Source organism: Eschrichtius robustus, chromosome 2 (genome assembly GCF_028021215.1).
Source record: "Eschrichtius robustus isolate mEscRob2 chromosome 2, mEscRob2.pri, whole genome shotgun sequence".
NCBI lineage: Eukaryota > Metazoa > Chordata > Mammalia > Artiodactyla > Eschrichtiidae > Eschrichtius > Eschrichtius robustus.
Window position 1 is genome coordinate 117,857,370 of NC_090825.1, and position 21,863 is coordinate 117,879,232.

Sequence of the window (21,863 nt, forward strand, 5' to 3'; positions counted from 1 at the left end):
AGCTGGGATATCAGGAACAAAGACTCAGAAGGAAGGTCTCAAAAGGACTACATATTTCTACTCATGAAATGTTTATTTACTAACCAGAAGCGAGTCACGATGTTAACTTCAGGACCAGGGAGGCAGGAAGCCTGGCGCCTGCTGCTCTCGCTTCTGCTCCTCGCAGCATGGGAGACGGGGAGCGGCCAGGTCCATTATTCGATCTCTGAGGAAGCCAAACACGGCACCTTCGTGGGCCGCATCGCCCAGGACCTGGGGCTGGAGCTGGCGGAGCTGGTGCCGCGCCTGTTCCGGGTGGCATCCAAAGACCGCGGGGACTTCCTGGAGATAAATCTGCAGAATGGCATTTTGTTTGTGAATTCTCGGATCGACCGGGAGGAGCTGTGCCGGCGGAGCGCGGAGTGCAGCATCCACCTGGAGGTGATCGTGGACCGGCCGCTGCAGCTGTTTCATGTGGAGGTGGAAATAAAGGATATTAACGACAATCCGCCTGTATTCCCAGCGACACACAAAAATCTCTTTATTTCCGAAACTAGGCCTCTTGACTCTCATTTTTCACTAGAGGGCGCCTCCGATGCAGATATCGGGGCCAACGCTCTGCTGACTTACAGACTGAGCCCCAATGAGTATTTCTCTCTGGAAGTACCGACCAACGACGAGCAGGTAACACCGCTCGAACTAGTACTAAAAAAACCTTTAGACAGGGAAGTCACTTCAGAGCTTCTCTTGGTGCTCAAAGCAACGGATGGGGGCAAACCTGAGCTGACAGGCACTGTAGAGTTAAACATCACAGTGCTGGATGTAAATGACAACGCCCCAGTGTTTGACAAAGCAGTTTATCGTATAAAATTACTGGAAAATGCAAGAAACGGTACACTGGTTATTAGACTTAACGCCTCGGATTTGGACGAGGGTTCAAACGGCCACATTCTCTATTCCTTTGCAACTGATGTCTCCTCTAATACAGAAGCCTCTTTTCGCATAGATTCAAACAGTGGAGAAATAAAAGTGAATGGAAAAATAGATTTTGAAGAAATTAAATTATGGAAAGTTCAAATAGAAGCAGTTGACAAAGGAAACCCCCCAATGTTTGGTCACTGCACAATCTTGATAGAAGTCTTGGACATCAACGATAATGCCCCGGAGTTGCTAGTGACGTCACTGTTGCTTTCTATTCCAGAGGATGCTCCACCGGGGACTGTCATCGCTCTAATCAGTGTAACCGACCATGACGCCGGTGGCAATGCGCAGGTGACCTGCTCACTAACACCCCAGGTCCCTTTCAAGCTGGTGTCCACCTTCAAGAATTACTATTCGCTGGTTCTGGACAGCGCCCTGGACCGCGAGAGCTTGGAGAACTATGAGGTGGTGGTGACCGCGAGGGACGGGGGCTCGCCTTCGCTGTCGACCACGGCCAGCGTGTCCGTGGAGGTGGCCGACGTGAACGACAACGCGCCCGCGTTCGCGCAGCCCGAGTACACGGTGTTCGTGAAGGAGAACAACCCGCCCGGCTGCCACATCTTCACGGTGTCGGCGCGGGACGCGGACGCGCAGGAGAACGCGCTGGTGTCCTACTCGCTGGTGGAGCGGCGGGTGGGCGAGCGAGCGCTGTCGAGCTACGTGTCGGTGCACGCGGAGAGCGGCAAGGTGTACGCGCTGCAGCCGCTGGACCACGAGGAGCTGGAGCTGCTGCAGTTCCAGGTGAGCGCGCGCGACGCGGGCGTGCCGCCTCTGGGCAGCAACGTGACGCTGCAGGTGTTCGTGCTGGACGAGAACGACAACGCGCCGGCGCTGCTGCTGCCCGGGCCGGGCGGCGGGGCGGGCGCACTGAGCCAGCTGGTGGCTCGGTCGGTGAGCGCGGGCCACGTGGTGGCGAAGGTGCGCGCGGTGGACGCGGACTCGGGCTACAACGCGTGGCTGTCGTACGAGCTGCAGCCGGCGGCGGGTGGCGCGCGCAGCCCGTTCCGCGTGGGGCTGTACACGGGCGAGATCAGCACGACGCGCGCCCTGGACGAGGCGGACGCGCCGCGCCAGCGCCTACTGGTGCTGGTGAAGGACCACGGCGAGCCGGCGCTGACGGCCACGGCCACCGTGCTGCTGTCGCTGGAGGACAGCGGCCAGGCGCCCAAGGCGTCTTCGCGAGCGTCGACGGGCGCCGTTGGCGCGGAGGCCGCTCTGGTGGATGTGAACGTGTACCTGATCATCGCCATCTGCGCGGTGTCCAGCCTGTTGGTGCTCACGCTGCTGCTGTACACGGCGCTGCGGTGCTCGGCGCCGCCCAGCGAGGGCGCGTGCGGGCCCGGGAAGCCCACGCTGGTGTGCTCCAGCGCGGTGGGGAGCTGGTCTTACTTGCAGCAGAAGCGGCAGAGGGTGTGCTCTGGGGAGGGGCCGCCCAAGACCGACCTCATGGCCTTCAGCCCTAGTGTCCCTCCAGGTTCGAGTTCTGGAGATACTGGAGACCAACAGGAGTTTTGCGAGAATGTAAGTACGGTAATTCTGAGACGTATCATGCCTATTAATGTCAATCACATAGTAGTTCACCAACAAATTACTGTTAAGTACATTGCTTCAATTATTTGTTGTCTTTTTCTTGCGATGGTTTTTTCTAAAGCACAATGGAAGTACAGCCATTTTTATTACTTTTCACCACAGTCTTCTTGAACATACGGGGAATATTATTTAGTTGGAGAAATAATAATAATAGTAAAAATGAAATAGACTGCTAAAGCTTCCTGTAAATGAGCAAGGCTAAATCAGCCAAGAAGGAGACAAGGATCACTGATGGGAAATGGAGGATGTGGGTGAGGCTCAAATCTTCTACTTCTCAATTTTGCAGCAAGTTCATTCTTCCTATTCATTTTCTTATTCTATTTGGTGTCCTCCACGCATTATGTTTATGCATTCAAAATTACCCTAACAATGCATAATTTCATAATTTGGTTATTTTGAGTTTAAACATGTTCACATTCTTACCTTCCTATAATCTATAAGTTTGTGTATCACTGACCGGCATGGGCTGTTAAGGTGGCCTCATTTTATAAATGATTTTGTTTCTTTATAATCAATGACATGCTTCTTTGAGAAAGTAGGTAGAATTTTAGCCTTTCCTTTAGGGATGATTTTACTTTTTTTGTCTTTAATCCCCTCATAATTTAAACTTATTTTCTTCATAGTCTTCAGCTGCTTCAGATAGACAACTTAAAATTTTTTCTAATGTAATGACGATTTTGCTAGCTGCCTGTTGAACGCATTGCTGCTCTCCTCCACATTAATTTGCTGACATCTTCTATTTTATTTGGAAAATTTATTTGAGCATTGATCATACTTATATTTCTTCCATTCATGGTACCTGTAATGAGGCTTTATGAAAATATTTTAGAGTGGGAAAATTCACACTTCTCTGTGCTTTGAGTTTCAAAAGCGTCTTCCCCTATATGGGGAATTGTGATACTTCTGCCTGTATTCACCAAGATGCTTGGTCTTCAAAATAACATTGCTCTAAATAATTTAAGCATAACAATCATGGAATATATATAAAGGCACTTCCATTTGACAATGGTGCTGTTGATCACATTTCAGTATTTAACATTGTGTACTTAAAATGTTTATAACATTGGGTACTTTAGATACATTGATACAAACGTTTTTTGTCTCAATGCTATGTTCATGTGATTTGTTTTCTTTAAAGATATCACAGAGAACTTGAAATTAGAGCTGTAAGGGTGTGAATCAAATAATGTGGAAGTTTATTTTGTTCTTTTTGGCTCAAATGTACAAATTAGAGATTCTTTAATTGTACTGAATGGAGAAATAAATTATATATGATATATTTACATATGGGAGGAGAACCACGTTATAGATAGGGTAAAGTTAATAGAAATTCTGAGAAGGCTATTTTCTACCTAGAATGTAGGATGATTTCCATGAAGATGAACATTAGGAAATCTTCAGAAAAGGAAAAGCCGTATCCTAGTTTATGCTACTGGAATTTTCTTCATCAATAGCTACAGAATAGAACAGGAGTAAACAATGGTCACTAATTATAATCAACCACCACTATTTGAGATATTTCTTCTTGTAAGATATGGCGTGAAGGGCTTAAAGTACATAATTTCATTTAATTCTTATAACAACTTGTAAAGTACATTTGACTATCCAAGTTCTAAAGATTAGATAAGAGATGTTGAGATGTTTATCTATCTTGTCCACTGCCATCCAGCTAGTACATGATGGAGATGATAGTCAAATGCATACCTCTTAGATTTGAGAGCCATTCTTTTATTCATTGTAGAACTTTCTAGAGTAAATCTTTTATCTGATGAGGCATAGTTCTGGCTAGGAAAATCAAGCACAAGCTGTATACAGATTAATCCTCCTTTCTGTTTTGCTTAGAAAAACCCTTCATGATTATCTTCATGATTAACTTTGTACAATATCATAACTGAGATAGGAATTAAGATTTTTTAATGTTGCTAAGTGATTTTTTTTCTCAGAAGGTTCATGGACATCATTATCATTTGTCTTAGTGCCACACTGAGATAGGTTTTTACATTATTTGATCGGTAAATAATTAAGAGTTGTCTGATAAGGACTATTGATCAGTTGTTTGGAAGTGATATAAATAAGCAGAATCATTTAATATATGAGAAAAATCAGAAGACTGAGGTCTGCAAAGTTCTTGCAGAACACCAAAGCCAAATAATACATGTGGAAATGACCTTGTTCTTTTTACACTGTGAATAAGAATAATGTTTTGACAAATATAAGCGGTAATATGATTATTTCTTGGATCCTGAACATCAGTGAAGGATCAATCATTGTTTCCAAAATTGTATACTTCAATAATAGCTTTAAAGGTATATATTTCTCATGAAAATCTTTGAAAGTGTGTGGGTCTTTCAGGATTCAGACTTCTTCAGTCTTGTTGTCTGAGAGATTTGTGCCAATTGAACAAATGATGTGTGATCAAATAACTGTGTATACTTGAATAAGCCACGATAGCACAGAGTGAACATCACTGCGTATATTCTACAGTTTTGTAGACAGTACTTCTAATCTGTTAATTTTGAAGAACCTACTGGGTTTCCAAGAATGGCTTCAAGATCTATTTCTCTGCCTAATGTTTTCAATAAATAGTAGTACTAGGCCTATTATGAAATAATAGTGGATGATGAGGACTGGTAGAACATTAAACCATGCACTCCAATACTTGACTATCAAGACATACAGCTGGAATTTAAGACTAACCAGATTGATTTAGAAAAGGTCAGGCACGAAGTTCCTTAGCCTTTTCAATCAATCTTACAAAATCAATGTTAACAACTATATCGATGTGACTTCTTGGCATTAGCCTATTGCCGGATCTCAGGCCCATCCCCAAAGATGAGTTCAGAGATATCATAATCTATTCTATAGGAGCTAGTTGAGATAGTGATATCTGAAATAGCACAGCCAAAGTGCAAAAGACGTGTCATTGGTTCATACAATATATCAAACTCTTTTATGAATTGGTGTTCATCCAATGTCACTTTATATACGTGCAAAATACCACATTGCTGGAAAGTAATTCCTAAATTAACAACTGGTTTTAATTCAGACATGTAATATCATCATCTCCCTTGGGTAAACTTTCTCATGTTTATTTCTCTGCCTTTAGAGACTCCACATTGCATGTAACATCTCACTCCCCAGTTTCCATATGAAGTGGTTGGAGGTCTGTTGCTTCTTTCTTCTACAAAATAAATCTGACAGGCCTCGAACATCATGTTAAACCTACTGTTATCTAGCCTAATGTTATATTTTGAAAAGAGGCTCATATGACTGGTTGTTTTATAGACACATAACAGAATTCAGTGTCATAAAAGGTGATGAGCCTGCTTTGTTTGTTTTTTAAGAAATAATTTTAAATTGTCTTTAAAAAGAATTCTAGCAGAATAATAATATTGGGAAAAGAGTAAATTTGAAAAAAATGAAGCAAGGTTTGAAATTAGCAATAGAATATATGTGTGTGTGTTCAAGATAAAGGAAAATATTAACATACAAATAAATATACTAGTAATTTTTTCATTGTAATATTTTTAGATTCGACATGAACCATTAAAACCATACAACAAAATACTCAAGCTAGAGTGATACTTATTCTGAACCACTTTCTACTCTAAACTTCCACTGTACCCTCTTTTTTCCTCCTTAAATCCCAAGGTAATATGAAAAGATGAAGGACATGTAACTAAATTACAACTTCAGGCAATGAAAACTCACATCAACAATTCTGATTTTCTAGTTGGTATTTTATGAAATTGAATTTCCATTAACACTAAGGTCATTTAGCATTTGGTTGAATTGTTTGATTATTTTCTATGTTTTTTAGCACAATATTAGGCACTTAGAGTCAATGTGATTAGAAGTCATTTCCCTTGTTTTGGATGAACTTACAATCTCAAACCCAAAATTCTTTTAAGAAGAAATAAGTCAGCTACTTTCATGAATATGACTTGATAGATATACAAAAGCCAGTGTTGGTGAGTGTAAATACCAATATGGCACAGAAATTTTCATGGTGATTTTTATTTCATTGAATGGTAAAAAGTTCATTCTATAGTTAAAAGACTCCTTCTTTCATATATTGACACTATTACATAAAGTGTCATTTTGATACCTCTTATTGTACTGTTAGCAATGCAACTTACATGAGAAAGTATATATGCCAAGTATGTTTCATCTACATCAATAGACTTTTCTCTTGTGAATTCTATGTTTTAAACTACCGAATTTGAAATATAGTTTTGTTTTTCTTGTTGTTCTTCAATGCATATAAAGTTGTTTGTAACAGGAACACAATTAAATATAAATAATGATAAAGAATCAGAACTAAAAAATAAAAATATAAGTAGAAAGCAAGTGCACATAGATAAAAACACACTATGCAGACTTAAAGACTAAAGAATTGTTATAAAAGCTTCAAATTTGTCTTTGAGTTTCCTAGCAGCCAAAGTAACAAAGGAGACTAGAAGTAAAACAATTCAAATTTGATATTTTTATATGAGGAAATGTTTGAGTCTATTTTTTCATAATTTTTTCAATTATGAAACTACATCAAACATAGGAACAAATATTTCAATTTGATGTTAATCAAGAATAAAATGCCATTTTCCATATACCATCAGTTTCAATATGACTTAAAATCTGATTTTTATTCCACAAATAAGCACTTTGGAAATATGATTTGGGGGGTAAAATAGCTTGAAACACTTGAACTTATTTTTTTCTCAAGTAAAATTCTGTGGTATTCGATGTAGTGTACAGTACTCACAATTTCAGGCACAAGGTGTCGCTCTTTACTTGGAGGAAATAGTTCATTCAAGGGTTGGTCTGAGCAGCCAGGAACTCCGCATTTAAAGACTCCATCATGCCGGATGCTACCGTTAAAGGATCCTTTGAAACTTCTCAAAAATTCAGTAAGATTTTTAACCCGAAACTGGAGCCTATGGTACTGTAAATGTAAAGAATCTTATTTGGGAAGTCAATGTATGCAATGTTCGCGTCTGAAAGAAGGGGATTGGACACTGGGCGACTGCTGCTGTCGCTTCTGCTTCTCGCAGCCTGGGAGGCGGGCAGCGGCCAGGTCTACTACTCCATTCCCGAGGAGGCAAAACACGGCACCTTCGTGGGCCGCATAGCGCAGGACCTGGGGCTGGAGCTGGCGGAGCTGGTGCCTCGTCTGTTCCGGGTGGCATCCAAAGGCCGCGGGGACCTTCTAGAGGTAAATCTGCAGAATGGCATTTTGTTTGTGAATTCTCGGATCGACCGGGAGGAGCTGTGCGGGCGGAGCGCGGAGTGCAGCATCCACCTGGAGGTGATCGTGGATAGGCCGCTGCAGGTGTTTCATGTGGAGGTGGAAGTAAAGGATATTAACGATAATCCACCGGTGTTCTCTCTCAGAGAACAAAAGCTGCTGATTTCTGAATCTAAGCAACCTGACTCTCATTTTCCTCTAGAGGGAGCTTCTGATGCGGATATAGGAGAGAATGCTCAATTGACCTACAGACTAAGTCAAAATGAGCACTTTTCTTTAGAATTACCAACAAATAGCCAGCAGACTAAAAGGCTGTCACTTACATTAAAGAAGTTTCTGGACAGAGAGAAAACTCCGGAACTTAATTTACTATTAACGGCTGCAGACGGCGGGAAACCGGAGCTCACTGGCACTGTTCAACTCTTCGTCCGCGTCTTGGACATTAACGACAATGATCCGGAATTTGAACAATCAGAATACAAGGTGAGATTGATGGAAAATGCAGCTAAAGAAGCTCTTGTGATAAAGTTAAACGCCACAGATCAAGATGAAGGAGTCAACGGGGAGGTGACATACTCCTTGATGTCGATTAAGCCCAATGGAAAAGGTTTATTTACACTGCATGAAAATAGTGGAGAAGTAAGAGTCAATGGAACTTTAGACTATGAAGAAAACAAGTTTTATGAAATTGACGTACAGGCTACAGATAAGGGGAATCCCCCAATGGCAGGTCACTGTACAGTCTGGGTCGAAATCTTAGATGCCAATGATAACGCCCCTGAAGTCACTGTGACGTCCCTGTCTCTTCCAGTGCGGGAGGACACTCAGCCAAGCACGGTCATTGCGCTGATCAGTGTATCTGATCGCGACTCTGGTGCCAACGGACAGGTGATCTGTTCTGTAACGCCCAGCGTCCCCTTCAAGATCGTGTCCACGTTCAAGAACTATTACTCACTAGTGCTGGACAGCGCCCTGGACCGCGAGAGCGTGTCTGTCTATAAATTGGTGGTTACAGCGCGGGACGGGGGCTCGCCTTCGCTGTCAGTCACAGCCAGCGTGTCCGTGGAGGTGGCCGACGTGAACGACAACGCGCCCGCGTTCGCGCAGCCCGAGTACACGGTGTTCGTGAAGGAGAACAACCCGCCCGGCTGCCACATCTTCACGGTGTCGGCGCGGGACGCGGACGCGCAGGAGAACGCGCTGGTGTCCTACTCGCTGGTGGAGCGGCGGGTGGGCGAGCGAGCGCTGTCGAGCTACGTGTCGGTGCACGCGGAGAGCGGCAAGGTGTACGCGCTGCAGCCGCTGGACCACGAGGAGCTGGAGCTGCTGCAGTTCCAGGTGAGCGCGCGCGACGCGGGCGTGCCGCCTCTGGGCAGCAACGTGACGCTGCAGGTGTTCGTGCTGGACGAGAACGACAACGCGCCGGCGCTGCTGCTGCCCGGGCCGGGCGGCGGGGCGGGCGCGCTGAGCCAGCGGGTGGCTCGGTCGGTGGGCGCGGGCCACGTGGTGGCGAAGGTGCGCGCGGTGGACGCGGACTCGGGCTACAACGCGTGGCTGTCGTACGAGCTGCAGCCGGCGGCGGGTGGCGCGCGCAGCCCGTTCCGCGTGGGGCTGTACACGGGCGAGATCAGCACGACGCGCGCCCTGGACGAGGCGGACGCGCCGCGCCAGCGCCTGCTGGTGCTGGTGAAGGACCACGGCGAGCCGGCGCTGACGGCCACGGCCACCGTGCTGCTGTCGCTGGAGGACAGCGGCCAGGCGCCCAAGGCCTCTTCGCGGGCGTCGACGGGCGCCGCTGGCGCGGAGGCCGCTCTGGTGGATGTGAACGTGTACCTGATCATCGCCATCTGCGCGGTGTCCAGCCTGTTGGTGCTCACGCTGCTGCTGTACGCGGCGCTGCGGTGCTCGGCGCCGCCCAGCGAGGGCGCGTGCGGGCCCGGGAAGCCCACGCTGGTGTGCTCCAGCGCGGTGGGGAGCTGGTCTTACTCGCAGCAGAAGCGGCAGAGGGTGTGCTCTGGGGAGGGGCCACCCAAGGCAGACCTCATGGCCTTCAGCCCCAGCCTTCCTCCGGGTCTGGATAGAGAAGTCGGAGAGGAAAGGCAGGAGGCAGGATCAAATCACCCTGGGCAGGTGAGTTCTATAGATTCCCACCTTTTGAAGTCGATGTTAAATTTTTAAAATTCCAGTTCGTTTCACAGAAAATTTTAATGAATGCTCTATACTTTGAGTATCATTTTAAAGAACAATGTTTGTTAGTGAAATGCCAATGATACACATATACAATTTTAATCATATGAGGTATTAGGTTTTTTAGCCAATAAATATCCTATTTCTCCTAATGTTTTGTTAGAACATGTTTAAGAAAATGTAAGAATGACTTTCCTGTTATTTGATCTGTGTCAATTCATTTCAACTCTAATCCTCAGTAATGTAGATAATCACTGTGGATTATTTAAATTTTACTTATCCTCTTTGTTTTTTAACAGGCTTTTTTCTTGATATTTTCACATTATTAGATCACTGACTTTTCTCACTTCAGGCTTGTATCAAAATTTTGTCACTCTCAATTTGTTCTGAAGGGGTTTTCCTTTCTTTTTCTATGGTTTTAAACATTTATTGTCCATTGAATAATCTTTAGTTTTTCCTCTACCAATAAGCTAAAACATGTTTCCATATTACTTGCAGTAAAAAAATGCAGCCTTTTGTTCTAGAATGCTTATTTCATTGAAATAATATAACTAAAAGTTCTGTTCATTTTTAATTTTGTTCCATGAAGTGGGGAGAGATTTATCTACTATGTACTGAAACAGAACTTCCAGGTTTATGCTTCCAAAGTAGCTAGGCAAATAAAATCATTCATATTCCTCAATCAAGTCATTGAAATTTGCTAAAGGCATGCATATAGGATTATAATATCTGCAACATATGCTAAGCTGGCATTATTTCTTATGTTTCTGGATTTATGTGGAAAGAAGAAGTTAACTGTCAAAGTGAAGCATATTGACATTTATCAATTTCATTAATCTCACATTTTAAAATTAAACTATAGTTGATTTACAATGTCATGTTAATTTCTGCTGTACAGCAAAGTGATTCAAACATATATATATATATATATTTTATGTTCTTTTCCATTATGGTTTATCATAGGATACTGAATATAGTTCTCTGTAGGTCCTTGTTTTTTATGCATTCCATATATAATAGCTTACATCTGCTAACCTCAACCTCCCTCATCTAACATTTTAAATTTCCTGTCTTTAAATGCTTTATCGCTGGTGTTTGTAAAATTTTCTTTCCATGTGGTTTAACCACATCTGAAGATTCTAGCAAAGATCATTTACCTCTAGGTCATCCTTCTAATTCAGTGGTTCTTACCTACATGTAGGATGGTGGAATCACTGACCTCTTTGAGAATCTGATGAGAGTCATATGTGGCCATTCTCCCCTTAAAATTACACAGCATACCACTTGACATAATATTCAAGGATCCCATGCTAAAGCTCATTCTTGGACCTCTGTTTATGAAACTTTGTATCTCAATATTAATTGTCTAAAAACATTCTTTATTCCAAATTAGGCAACAAGGTTAAAATATGAAATATTTCAGACTCAAAAGTGATTAAACAACCATATCATTTATGAAATATTGTAAATATAAATAAATGTGGATGTTAGGTAGGGCATACATGATAACCCATTTCCCAATGAAGTTCTTGGAATGACTGGACATAATTTAAATTTAATAAAAGGAAATTGGAATGTTTTAAGTAAAGGTTAAAATTTTGCAAATCATTACTTTTACACAGTACATAAGTAATCAATGCACATTTTAGATAATTCCAAATTATGTGGATTAATTTCTATGGTACAAATTTAGCATCTTTTATACTTATTTTTAATTTCAGGATTACATTCTATGATATAAAATTGTAATTTCATCCTATTTTGTAGTTTGATTGTTTAAGTATTAAGCTAAATTTAGTTGTTCTTATCTGTTTAATAATTTAATTATGTCTAACAGTGTGAGGACTACATACACACTACAATAAGGTTGCTTACCAATTATGGTACATTGACTATTTTTGAAAATGGGAGATATAAAATGAAGAAGCTTGATGGTGATAGACAATTTAAATAGTCCAATAGCATCAAAATTCAAATGTTTTTCATTAATTAAGAGCCAGTGTGGTAGTTGATTTAAGTTATTTTATACTTGTAGAACCATTCTTGGTTATTATTTTCTGGTTCTATAAAGATTTAATTTCTCAGTTTCCTTTATTATATGTAAAAGGAATGGTGATAAATTATTGGTTTAAAGATTTTGATTTGAATTTAAATGAGCTTATAAATAATATATTTACTTGTTCACGACTAGCTGTGGGATCTTATCTGTGTTCTGTTTTCCCTTAAAGCTGGTCTTGAATTAATGAATAAAATTATGAAGTCTTTTGATTCTCCCTTGAATCATAGTCACCATTGTGATTTTCTGAAGAGAAGCATATTCTGTGTAACTACTAACTGGCCTGGAAGGAAAGATTTAGAGGGAAACTAAATGGTCATTATGAAGTTCATATTTTTTTGACTTTTGTCAATGAGATTGGGCTCCAAAACATTTCACGTGATCTTTTTCATATTAGTGCTCTACTGCCACTTCAGAATACTATGAAATTTGGAGGCTTTGACTCAACATTTTACATGAAAATCCTTTACGCCTGGTAGAGTAAAATATTCCAGAATCCATACCGAAGCTTCATTTTTCAACATATTATGTGAATGAGAGCAGTTGTATGAAAAGTAATCACATTTGAGCATCAAGGAACCAAAAACATCTTCCATATTTATGATGAATTATAATATTCACAAGATCTATGAATAAAATAATTTGTATGAATGAAATATTTGTTTTTTTTTCCTTTACTAGATGAGGGAATTCTTGGCTTTCTCCTAAAGTCTTAGCATGAAGTGCTTGTGAAGGATGAAAATCATTACAAATGTGAATTGTAAGCAATATAAGGGCAGAGGTGATGTATATTATTATTTATTTTATCGGCCATGATAGCTAAGGAGTAGCTTCTGACATGCCACATTTCAATAATTATTTTATGATCGACTTTGAAGCAGAATATTTAAAAAACTGAAGTATAATAGAAGTATTTGTGCTTTGTTACAAATATCATGTATATTAAATAAATAGGCATTTACAAATGATCCATGAAAATATCCAAAAAGTCGAAATAGATTTAAAGTGAACCAAAAAGTGGCTAAACCAAAAAGAACCTCAAGATCTTTCTTGTACTTACATAATCAGTCACATGATGTCGCTGTACACTCAAAAGGTGAAAAGGGAAAACTGTCTCCACGCCCAGATTCCAACTATCCACAGAATAATCGACTCCATACTGACAGGAAAGCTGGGTAAAATTTACTAAATATATACTTACAGAAGGGGAGACTGATCATAAATGTTGGTAAGCGAGCTATCTCTTAAAACTGACCGTCTCACCTCAGAGATCTCTTTGTCTGCAATGGTGTTTTCCCGGCGAGGAGGCTTCGAAGCTCGGCGCCTGCTTCTCTCGCTTCTGCTCCTCGCAGCATGGGAGACGGGGAGCGGCCAGGTCCATTATTCGGTAGCTGAGGAAGCCAAACACGGCACCTTCGTGGGCCGCCTCGCCCAGGACCTGGGGCTGGAGCTGGCGGAGCTGGTGCCGCGTCTGTTCCGGGTAGCGTCCAAAGGCCGCGGGGACCTTCTGGAGGTAAATCTGCAGAATGGCATTTTGTTTGTGAATTCTCGGATCGACCGGGAGGAGCTGTGCGGGCGGAGCGCGGAGTGCAGCATCCACCTGGAGGTGATCGTGGACCGGCCGCTGCAGGTGTTCCATGTGGCGGTGGAGGTGAAGGACATTAACGACAACCCGCCGGTGTTCAGAGGAGAACAAAAGGTACTTATTTCTGAATCTGCTCCTCTGGACTCTCGTTTTCCTCTAGAGGGCGCTTCCGATGCGGATATCGGCCTAAACTCTCTTGTGACCTATAGGTTAAGTCTAAATGAGTATTTTACTCTTAAAGTGATAACGAAAACCGATAAAAGTATATTGCCTGAACTCATTCTTCGGAAGTCATTGGATAGAGAAGAAATGCCAGAACTTAATATATTGCTGACCGCTCTGGATGGCGGTAAACCCGAACTAACAGGATCTGTTCAGATTCAAATAACCATCCTGGATGTTAACGACAACGCTCCCGAGTTTGATACGCCTGGCTATAAAGTAGTGCTGTTTGAAAATATCCCAAACAACACCAGAGTGATTCAACTAAACGCTTCTGATCTAGACGAAGGATCAAATAGAGAAATCGCCTATGGAATCAGAATGATTCTGCCAGTGAGTGAGAAATGTATGTTTTCAATAAATGCAGAAACAGGTGAAATTAGGATTTATGGGAAACTGGATTTTGAAGAGAATAATGAGTATGAAATTCAGGTTAACGCTATTGATAAAGGGATTCCTTCTATGGCAGGTCACTGCACGGTCCTGGTGGAAGTTCTGGACCTGAATGACAATACCCCCGAGGTAATGATCACTTCGCTGTCGCTCCCAGTGCGAGAGGACGCTCAGGTGGGCACCGTCATCGCCTTGATCAGCGTGTCCGACCATGACTCCGGCGCCAACGGGCAGGTGACCTGCTCACTAACACCCCAGGTCCCTTTCAAGCTGGTGTCCACCTTCAAGAATTACTATTCGCTGGTTCTGGACAGCGCCCTGGACCGCGAGAGCTTGGAGAACTATGAGGTGGTGGTGACCGCGAGGGACGGGGGCTCGCCTTCGCTGTCGGCCACAGCCAGCGTGTCCGTGGAGGTGGCCGACGTGAACGACAACGCGCCCGCGTTCGCGCAGCCCGAGTACACGGTGTTCGTGAAGGAGAACAACCCGCCCGGCTGCCACATCTTCACGGTGTCGGCGCGGGACGCGGACGCGCAGGAGAACGCGCTGGTGTCCTACTCGCTGGTGGAGCGGCGGGTGGGCGAGCGAGCGCTGTCGAGCTACGTGTCGGTGCACGCGGAGAGCGGCAAGGTGTACGCGCTGCAGCCGCTGGACCACGAGGAGCTGGAGCTGCTGCAGTTCCAGGTGAGCGCGCGCGACGCGGGCGTGCCGCCTCTGGGCAGCAACGTGACGCTGCAGGTGTTCGTGCTGGACGAGAACGACAACGCGCCGGCGCTGCTGCTGCCCCGGCCGGGCGGCGGGGCGGGCGCGCTGAGCCAGCGGGTGGCTCGGTCGGTGGGCGCGGGCCACGTGGTGGCGAAGGTGCGCGCGGTGGACGCGGACTCGGGCTACAACGCGTGGCTGTCGTACGAGCTGCAGCCGGCGGCGGGTGGCGCGCGCAGCCCGTTCCGCGTGGGGCTGTACACGGGCGAGATCAGCACGACGCGCGCCCTGGACGAGGCGGACGCGCCGCGCCAGCGCCTGCTGGTGCTGGTGAAGGACCACGGCGAGCCGGCGCTGACGGCTACGGCCACCGTGCTGCTGTCGCTGGAGGACAGCGGCCAGGCGCCCAAGGCCTCTTCGCGGGCGTCGACGGGCGCCGCTGGCGCGGAGGCCGCTCTGGTGGATGTGAACGTGTACCTGATCATCGCCATCTGCGCGGTGTCCAGCCTGTTGGTGCTCACGCTGCTGCTGTACGCGGCGCTGCGGTGCTCGGCGCCGCCCAGCGAGGGCGCGTGCGGGCCCGGGAAGCCCACGCTGGTGTGCTCCAGCGCGGTGGGGAGCTGGTCTTACTCGCAGCAGAGGCGGCAGAGGGTGTGCTCTGGGGAGGGGCCGCCCAAGGCAGACCTCATGGCCTTCAGCCCCTGTCTTCCACCGTCAGGAGAAGATTGCTTAAGTCCTTCCAGTGAAGTAAGTCCTTGATATCATTTAAGTATATTAGTCATTTTGAACTTTTCGTGTATTAGCCCAACTTTTCAAGTAATAATAAATAATGAGATAAAGATGAAATGGAAGCCATGGATCACCACATTTAAAATTTTTCTCGTTCTATAATTTTCATATTATCTATGAATGGTTAGCCTTGAAAGATATAAGTACGTTTGAGTAAAAACTGCCTAGGTCCTGATAACTCAAATTTATTTTTAATTTGTACTTAATTTCATGATTAAAGAAAATTTGCAAAGTTAGTGCAGAGAGTTCCTAGATATCATTAACTGGATTCCTTTACTGCTCTCTATGTGCATAGGCTTGTAAAATAGCCTTGTTGACCACCAATCTAATTCCAGTACAATCTCCTTTTAAGTATTATAACAATAATAAAAATTATGTTATTAATGTTAAGATGAATAATTTTATGTTATTCCCATGGAGTGCCTTCTTTCTTTCAACTGGGATTGGCTACAGTATTGTTCTTATTTACATAAAATATAATAACATTAAAATATTATAATATCCATCTAAAGCTGGATGCACCTTATAATTGATGGTTTACAATAATTTAGTTGGCTTTTTGTTCTTGGTAGCACACAAGTAATGGTGCATCTTTCAATTAATAACATTTCTTTGATTCAATAAAACATAAGAATACTTATTGGTCCCCTATTATTTTCCAGGACCTGTTCTAAGATCTTTAATTGTATTATCTCATTTAATTATCATATCACTCCTATGGTGCAGGGAAAATATTTATCATCGGAATTTTACTTTAAGAGGTCTGAAACTTAAGCCACATAGACTGTGCAAAGTGGCTCAAACTCAGTTTTGAAGGATCACCAACTCATTATGGCGTACTACTGCTCTGACACAATTATCAGGTGAATCTTCTAAAGTGCATTTTACATCTTGTAACTTTCTTCCACACAAAGCCTTTCCAGAGTGTCTTTTAGTGAGAGGGAAAGAAGCAAGTAAAGAGGGAGATACTGAAGATGAGACAGGCAGAGAAAGAATGAAGATGAAGATGAAAAATATGAAAGAGAATAGAATAGAGAAAAAAATAAGAGCATAGGGTTGGCCTTAAAAGTGGGGCGATTTTTCCTTAGTAGGGAATGAGTAATAGAGAATATAAAGAAAAATGTTGACATAAGAAGAGAGCCATTGAGTTCATATTTGATGACTTATATCTCTGGGTAAATCATCTGAGAACCAGGTTGTGGGAATGAGGCTGGGAATTTGAGAAGAGAGAAGAAAATATGGAAGAATCTCTGTAGGCAGGAATTATGAATTCACTTGAGGGCTCAACTGAGGTAAAGGTGAGAGTAAACTTGTAGAGAATATAGTAATCCTGGTTAAGTGACTAACACACTGAGAAGCTCAATAGAAGGAATGGAGAAAACGGATAGTTAGGCTGTGTGTTGGAAGCTAAAGAAAATGTTAGAGGGGTGCTATAAGTGTGTGTGTCTTTAGAGTGTCTGGAAGGGCATGTTTTAAATGGTTTACTGTGTAGTCTAGGTTAGGTGGAGAGATAAATGAGACAGGTAGGGCCTGATAGACAAGAACAATTAGAACCAAAAAACTATTCCCATTATAAGAGTAAAGGTATGTTAATAAAAGTAACGGAGCAATGAGGAGGATGAGGGTGAGAGAATACCAAATGCTCTACTCACATTTTCAGAGGGGAGCAAAGATTCAGAAATGAACCCAACTCGTATTTCCTGCAGAGTTGTGCACAAAACAGGCAAGAGAATTATTGGAGCTATGCTCTTTCTTTCCTAGCCCTATTTGGCCTGGATCTTGGTGACTTGGTAAATATAGGTACAGTATTAGATAAAAGTAAGAGTCCCTTCCTTTCTTCCTTGCTAGAGATGTATTAACATCTGTATCTACCTGTTGTTACATGGAAAATCAGAGTCAGTTTAAATGATAGTAGGAGTTTCTCCAGTGATGGTGTAAGATAAGGAGAGAGAAGAGGGAAATTTAACCTATTGGTAGTAACTTCATTTCTAGCAAATACATAATATACTAGTTCTTGGCATGTTTTATACAAAGAGAATCCAGAACTTTAAAGTATTGTTATATCTAAATGGTCTACATTGTGTGTTTATGTACACACACACGCACATACAAACTCATATGCACATTGATGGACATTTGCTTCGAATACAAATATTTTATCCAAATTTCACAGTCATATTTGGGGGAATTTATAAATACTGTGTTTATTTAAAATCTTGTATATCAGTTACCAAATTTCCACATTCATCTGTTTTATTCTTATGTGATTCGTTATGTTTCCATTTTGAGTCAAGGGAGTTGTGTGAATAGGTCTCAAAAATATTACAGGAAAAGGACATTCCCACCCAAATCTACAAAGCTGTGCAGAACTAGAGTCTGAGTTCTAAAAGCAAATGTAGAATATTACCTCTTTTTACAAATTCTGCACCACGTTTTACACATGCAAAAATGTACTTGTGGAAAGATGGAACTCATCAACCAATTTCAACTAGCATTCAGTGCTGAGCAGAATACAGTGATTTACTGTTGCTTTAAAGAAAAACATTTAATCTTCCATTACGTATTTGCAATGAAAAATGTCACGAAATGCAAGAAAAAAAACCCCTACATCAACCGAAAATATGGACCGAGTCATTTTTACACTTACACATTCATGCGCATGGTGTCGCTCTTCACTGAGAACAATTCCTCGAAGAAAGCGCCTCCCCTCTTTCCTCCCCGCAGAAAATTTGGCAGATAGTGGAAAACCTCTAGTGAATTCTCCCGCAATAGAAGGCCGTAAAATTAGACCTTGAGAGGCATTTGAGGTAAGGTAGTCTATATACTTCAGATATCTCTGAAGGCTTTTGAGTGTACCATGCTGTTTTCCTGGAGAGGAGGCCCAGGAGCTCGGCTTTTGCTACTCTCGCTTCCGTTCCTTGTAGTCTGGGAGGCGGGGAGCGGCCAGGTCCACTACTCGGTTCCGGAGGAGGCCAAACACGGAACTTTCGTGGGCCGCATAACGCAGGACCTGGGGCTGGAGCTGGCGGAGCTGGTGCCGCGTCTCTTCCGGGTGGCATCCAAAGGCCGCGGGGACCTTCTGGAGGTAAATCTGCAGAATGGCATTTTGTTTGTGAATTCTCGGATCGACCGGGAGGAGCTGTGCGGGCAGAGCGCAGAGTGCAGCATCCACCTGGAGGTGATCGTGGACAGGCCGCTGCAGGTGTTCCATGTGGAGGTGGAAGTTACAGATATTAACGACAACCCGCCTGTGTTCCCTGAAAGTGAAAAAAGAATAATCATTGCTGAATCTAGACCTCCGGAAACTCGGTTCCCACTAGATGGCGCATCTGATGCAGATATTGGAGTAAACTCCGCCTTGACCTACCGAGTCTATCCCAACGATTATTTCACTTTGGACACACAAAACAACCGTGAACAAACGTCTTCGTTATCACTTGTGTTAAGGAGATCACTGGACAGAGAGGAAATTCAGGAACATAGTTTATTATTGACAGCTAGTGATGGAGGCAAACCCGAGCTGACCGGCACAGTTCAGCTGCTGATTACAATCCTGGATGTGAATGATAACGCCCCAGAATTTGATCACTTAATTTATAAAGTGAGAATGTTAGAGAATGCATTTAATGGAACATTAGTGATCAAACTAAATGCCACAGACCCTGATGATGGGACAAATGCAGACATAATCTACTCATTTAGAAGACCTGTATCGCCTGCAGTATTATATGCGTTTTCCATAAATCCCGGCAGCGGAGAAATTCGGACAAAAGGTAAATTGGATTTCGAAGAAAAGAAATTGTATGAAATATCCGTGGAAGCAATTGACAAGGGGAATATTCCAATGGCGGGTCATTGTACCATTTTGGTGGAAATAGTAGATATAAATGATAACGCCCCAGAAGTTACCGTCACTTCTTTGGCTCTTCCGATGCGAGAGGACGCTCAAGTGGGCACTGTCATCGCCTTGATCAGCGTGTCCGACCGTGACTCCGGCGCCAACGGGCAGGTGACCTGCTCCCTGATGCCCCACAGCCCCTTCAAGCTGGTGTCCACCTTCAAGAATTACTATTCACTAGTGCTTGACAGCGCCTTGGACCGCGAGAGCGCGGCGAACTATGAGGTGGTGGTGACAGCGCGGGACGCGGGCTCGCCTTCGCTGTCGGCCACAGCCAGCGTGTCCGTGGAGGTGTCCGACGTGAACGACAACGCGCCCGCGTTCGCGCAGCCCGAGTATACGGTGTTCGTGAAGGAGAACAACCCGCCCGGCTGCCACATCTTCACGGTGTCGGCGCGGGACGCGGACGCGCAGGAGAACGCTCTGGTGTCCTACTCGCTGGTGGAGCGGCGGGTGGGCGAGCGAGCGCTGTCGAGCTACGTGTCGGTGCACGCGGAGAGCGGCAAGGTGTACGCGCTGCAGCCGCTGGACCACGAGGAGCTGGAGCTGCTGCAGTTCCAGGTGAGCGCGCGCGACGCGGGCGTGCCGCCTCTGGGCAGCAACGTGACGCTGCAGGTGTTCGTGCTGGACGAGAACGACAACGCGCCGACGCTGCTGCCCGGGCCGGGCGGCGGGGCGGGCGCACTGAGCCAGCGGGTGGCTCGGTCGGTGGGCGCGGGCCACGTGGTGGCGAAGGTGCGCGCGGTGGACGCGGACTCGGGCTACAACGCGTGGCTGTCGTACGAGCTGCAGCCGGCGGCGAGTGGCGCGCGCAGCCCGTTCCGCGTGGGGCTGTACACGGGCGAGATCAGCACGACGCGCGCCCTGGACGAGGCGGACGCGCCGCGCCAGCGCCTGCTGGTGCTGGTGAAGGACCACGGCGAGCCGGCGCTGACGGCCACGGCTACCGTGCTGCTGTCGCTGGAGGACAGCGGCCAGGCGCCCAAGGCCTCCTCGCGGGCGTCGACGGGCGCCGTTGGCGCGGAGGCCGCTCTGGTGGATGTGAACGTGTACCTGATCATCGCCATCTGCGCGGTGTCCAGCCTGTTGGTGCTCACGCTGCTGCTGTACGCGGCGCTGCGGTGCTCGGCGCCGCCCAGCGAGGGCGCTTGCGGGCCCGGGCAGGCCACGCTGGTGTGCTCCAGCGCGGTGGGGAGCTGGTCTTACTCGCAGCAGAGGCGGCAGAGGGTGTGCTCTGGGGAGGGGCCGCCCAAGGCAGACCTCATGGCCTTCAGCCCCAGCCTTCCTCCTTGTCTGAGTTCTGCAGAGGTAACAGGTGAAATAGAACCAGATTCAGAACAGTTGAAAGAGGTGAGGTCGTATTTGAAATTTTCTTACTGTTTTAGCCCTCCTCACAGTTTTCTATTTAAGATTCTTCAATCTCAATTTTAAGATCGTTCTTTAATTTTGCTCATCATTATGGTATTTCATGAGTGTTACTGACATTATTAGTTTCATTATTCTTCATATTGAAATCTTAAGTCAAAAGCCGTAATATTGTTCATAGTGTTAATAATTTGTTTTTGTTGTATTCTTAATAGTTTTAAAGTATTTATTACCTACATAAGCATTTTCAAGAAACTCCACATTGTGAGTACTTGAGCATTTAGAAAACTTTTGCTTTAATGAGACTAACCATAATTAAACACTTTAAAATCTCTTTATTTTAAAAATTTATTCATCTACCCACATACAGGTTTTGTTTTGAACAGTGCCATAACTTTTAACATAAAATCTTTTTAAAGGTGCATTTTTCTTTCTTTTTAAAAAATCTTTTTTTGTTTGCTCCCTCGTCATTTTCCTCTAGACACATCACTGTTCCCCTGTCTGATATCCAATATGAAGAACCTTATGATTTCCTTTAACATTTTTATGTTCAGTGAATTATTCACACACATGCATACACCTGGTGGGTTTTTTTGTTATTGTTTCTTTTGGATAATTTATTAGAATAGCTAATGCATTGTACATTTCTCAGTCACCAATACCTCGTGGAAATCCCTACAAATCTGACACTTTTAATAGCTGTGTAGTACTCCACACTCTGGATGTATCATTTTTTAAAAATTAATTAATTTATTTATCTTTAGTTTTGGCTGTGGAAGTCCCAAATAATTAGCTTTTATCTTCCATCTATACCACAAATATTTTTCCTCCTATATATTGATTTGTTTAGGGTATATCTTGCCATATAAAA

General features: G+C 44.2%; 4 protein-coding genes across 5 annotated transcripts in view; all 4 read left to right on the plus strand.

Annotated features, from left to right (window-relative positions):
- Positions 1-21,863, plus strand: part of LOC137759609 (protocadherin alpha-13) — a 152,143-nt gene that overhangs the window by 39,462 nt on the left and 90,818 nt on the right. The window contains exon 1 of one of the 2 annotated variants that reach the window (XM_068536036.1): positions 18,572-20,977. The exons of the other annotated variant lie outside the window; for it this stretch is intronic. Coding sequence (XP_068392137.1) covers positions 18,587-20,977 — 2,391 coding nt within the window. The 5' untranslated portion in view covers positions 18,572-18,586. Of the gene's footprint in view, positions 1-18,571; positions 20,978-21,863 lie in introns of those variants that run through there. 2 annotated transcript variants of the gene reach the window in all.
- On the plus strand, positions 100-2,485 carry LOC137755320 (protocadherin alpha-10-like). Its single transcript, XM_068531433.1, is given in 2 exon segments — positions 100-2,370; positions 2,372-2,485. Coding segments are annotated over 2 exon segments (2,385 nt in total).
- LOC137755327 (protocadherin alpha-11-like) lies at positions 7,535-11,936 on the plus strand. Its single transcript, XM_068531446.1, has 2 exons — positions 7,535-9,925; positions 11,820-11,936. Exons 1-2 carry the CDS (start codon positions 7,535-7,537, stop codon positions 11,934-11,936), a joined length of 2,508 nt encoding a protein of 835 aa, XP_068387547.1.
- LOC137755334 (protocadherin alpha-12-like) lies at positions 13,324-15,699 on the plus strand. Its single transcript, XM_068531460.1, has one exon. The coding sequence runs from the start codon at positions 13,324-13,326 to the stop codon at positions 15,697-15,699; it is 2,376 nt and encodes a 791-aa protein (XP_068387561.1).

Excerpts from the sequence above, each read along its gene's own strand:
- LOC137755327 (XM_068531446.1), top strand. The coding sequence starts at position 7,535 with ATGTTCGCGTCTGAAAGAAGGGGATTGGACACTGGGCGACTGCTGCTG. Across the intron at positions 9,926-11,819 it reads GATCAAATCACCCTGGGCAG|TGTGAGGACTACATACACAC; the intron begins GTGAGTTCTATA and ends TATGTCTAACAG.
- LOC137755334 (XM_068531460.1), top strand. The coding sequence starts at position 13,324 with ATGGTGTTTTCCCGGCGAGGAGGCTTCGAAGCTCGGCGCCTGCTTCTC.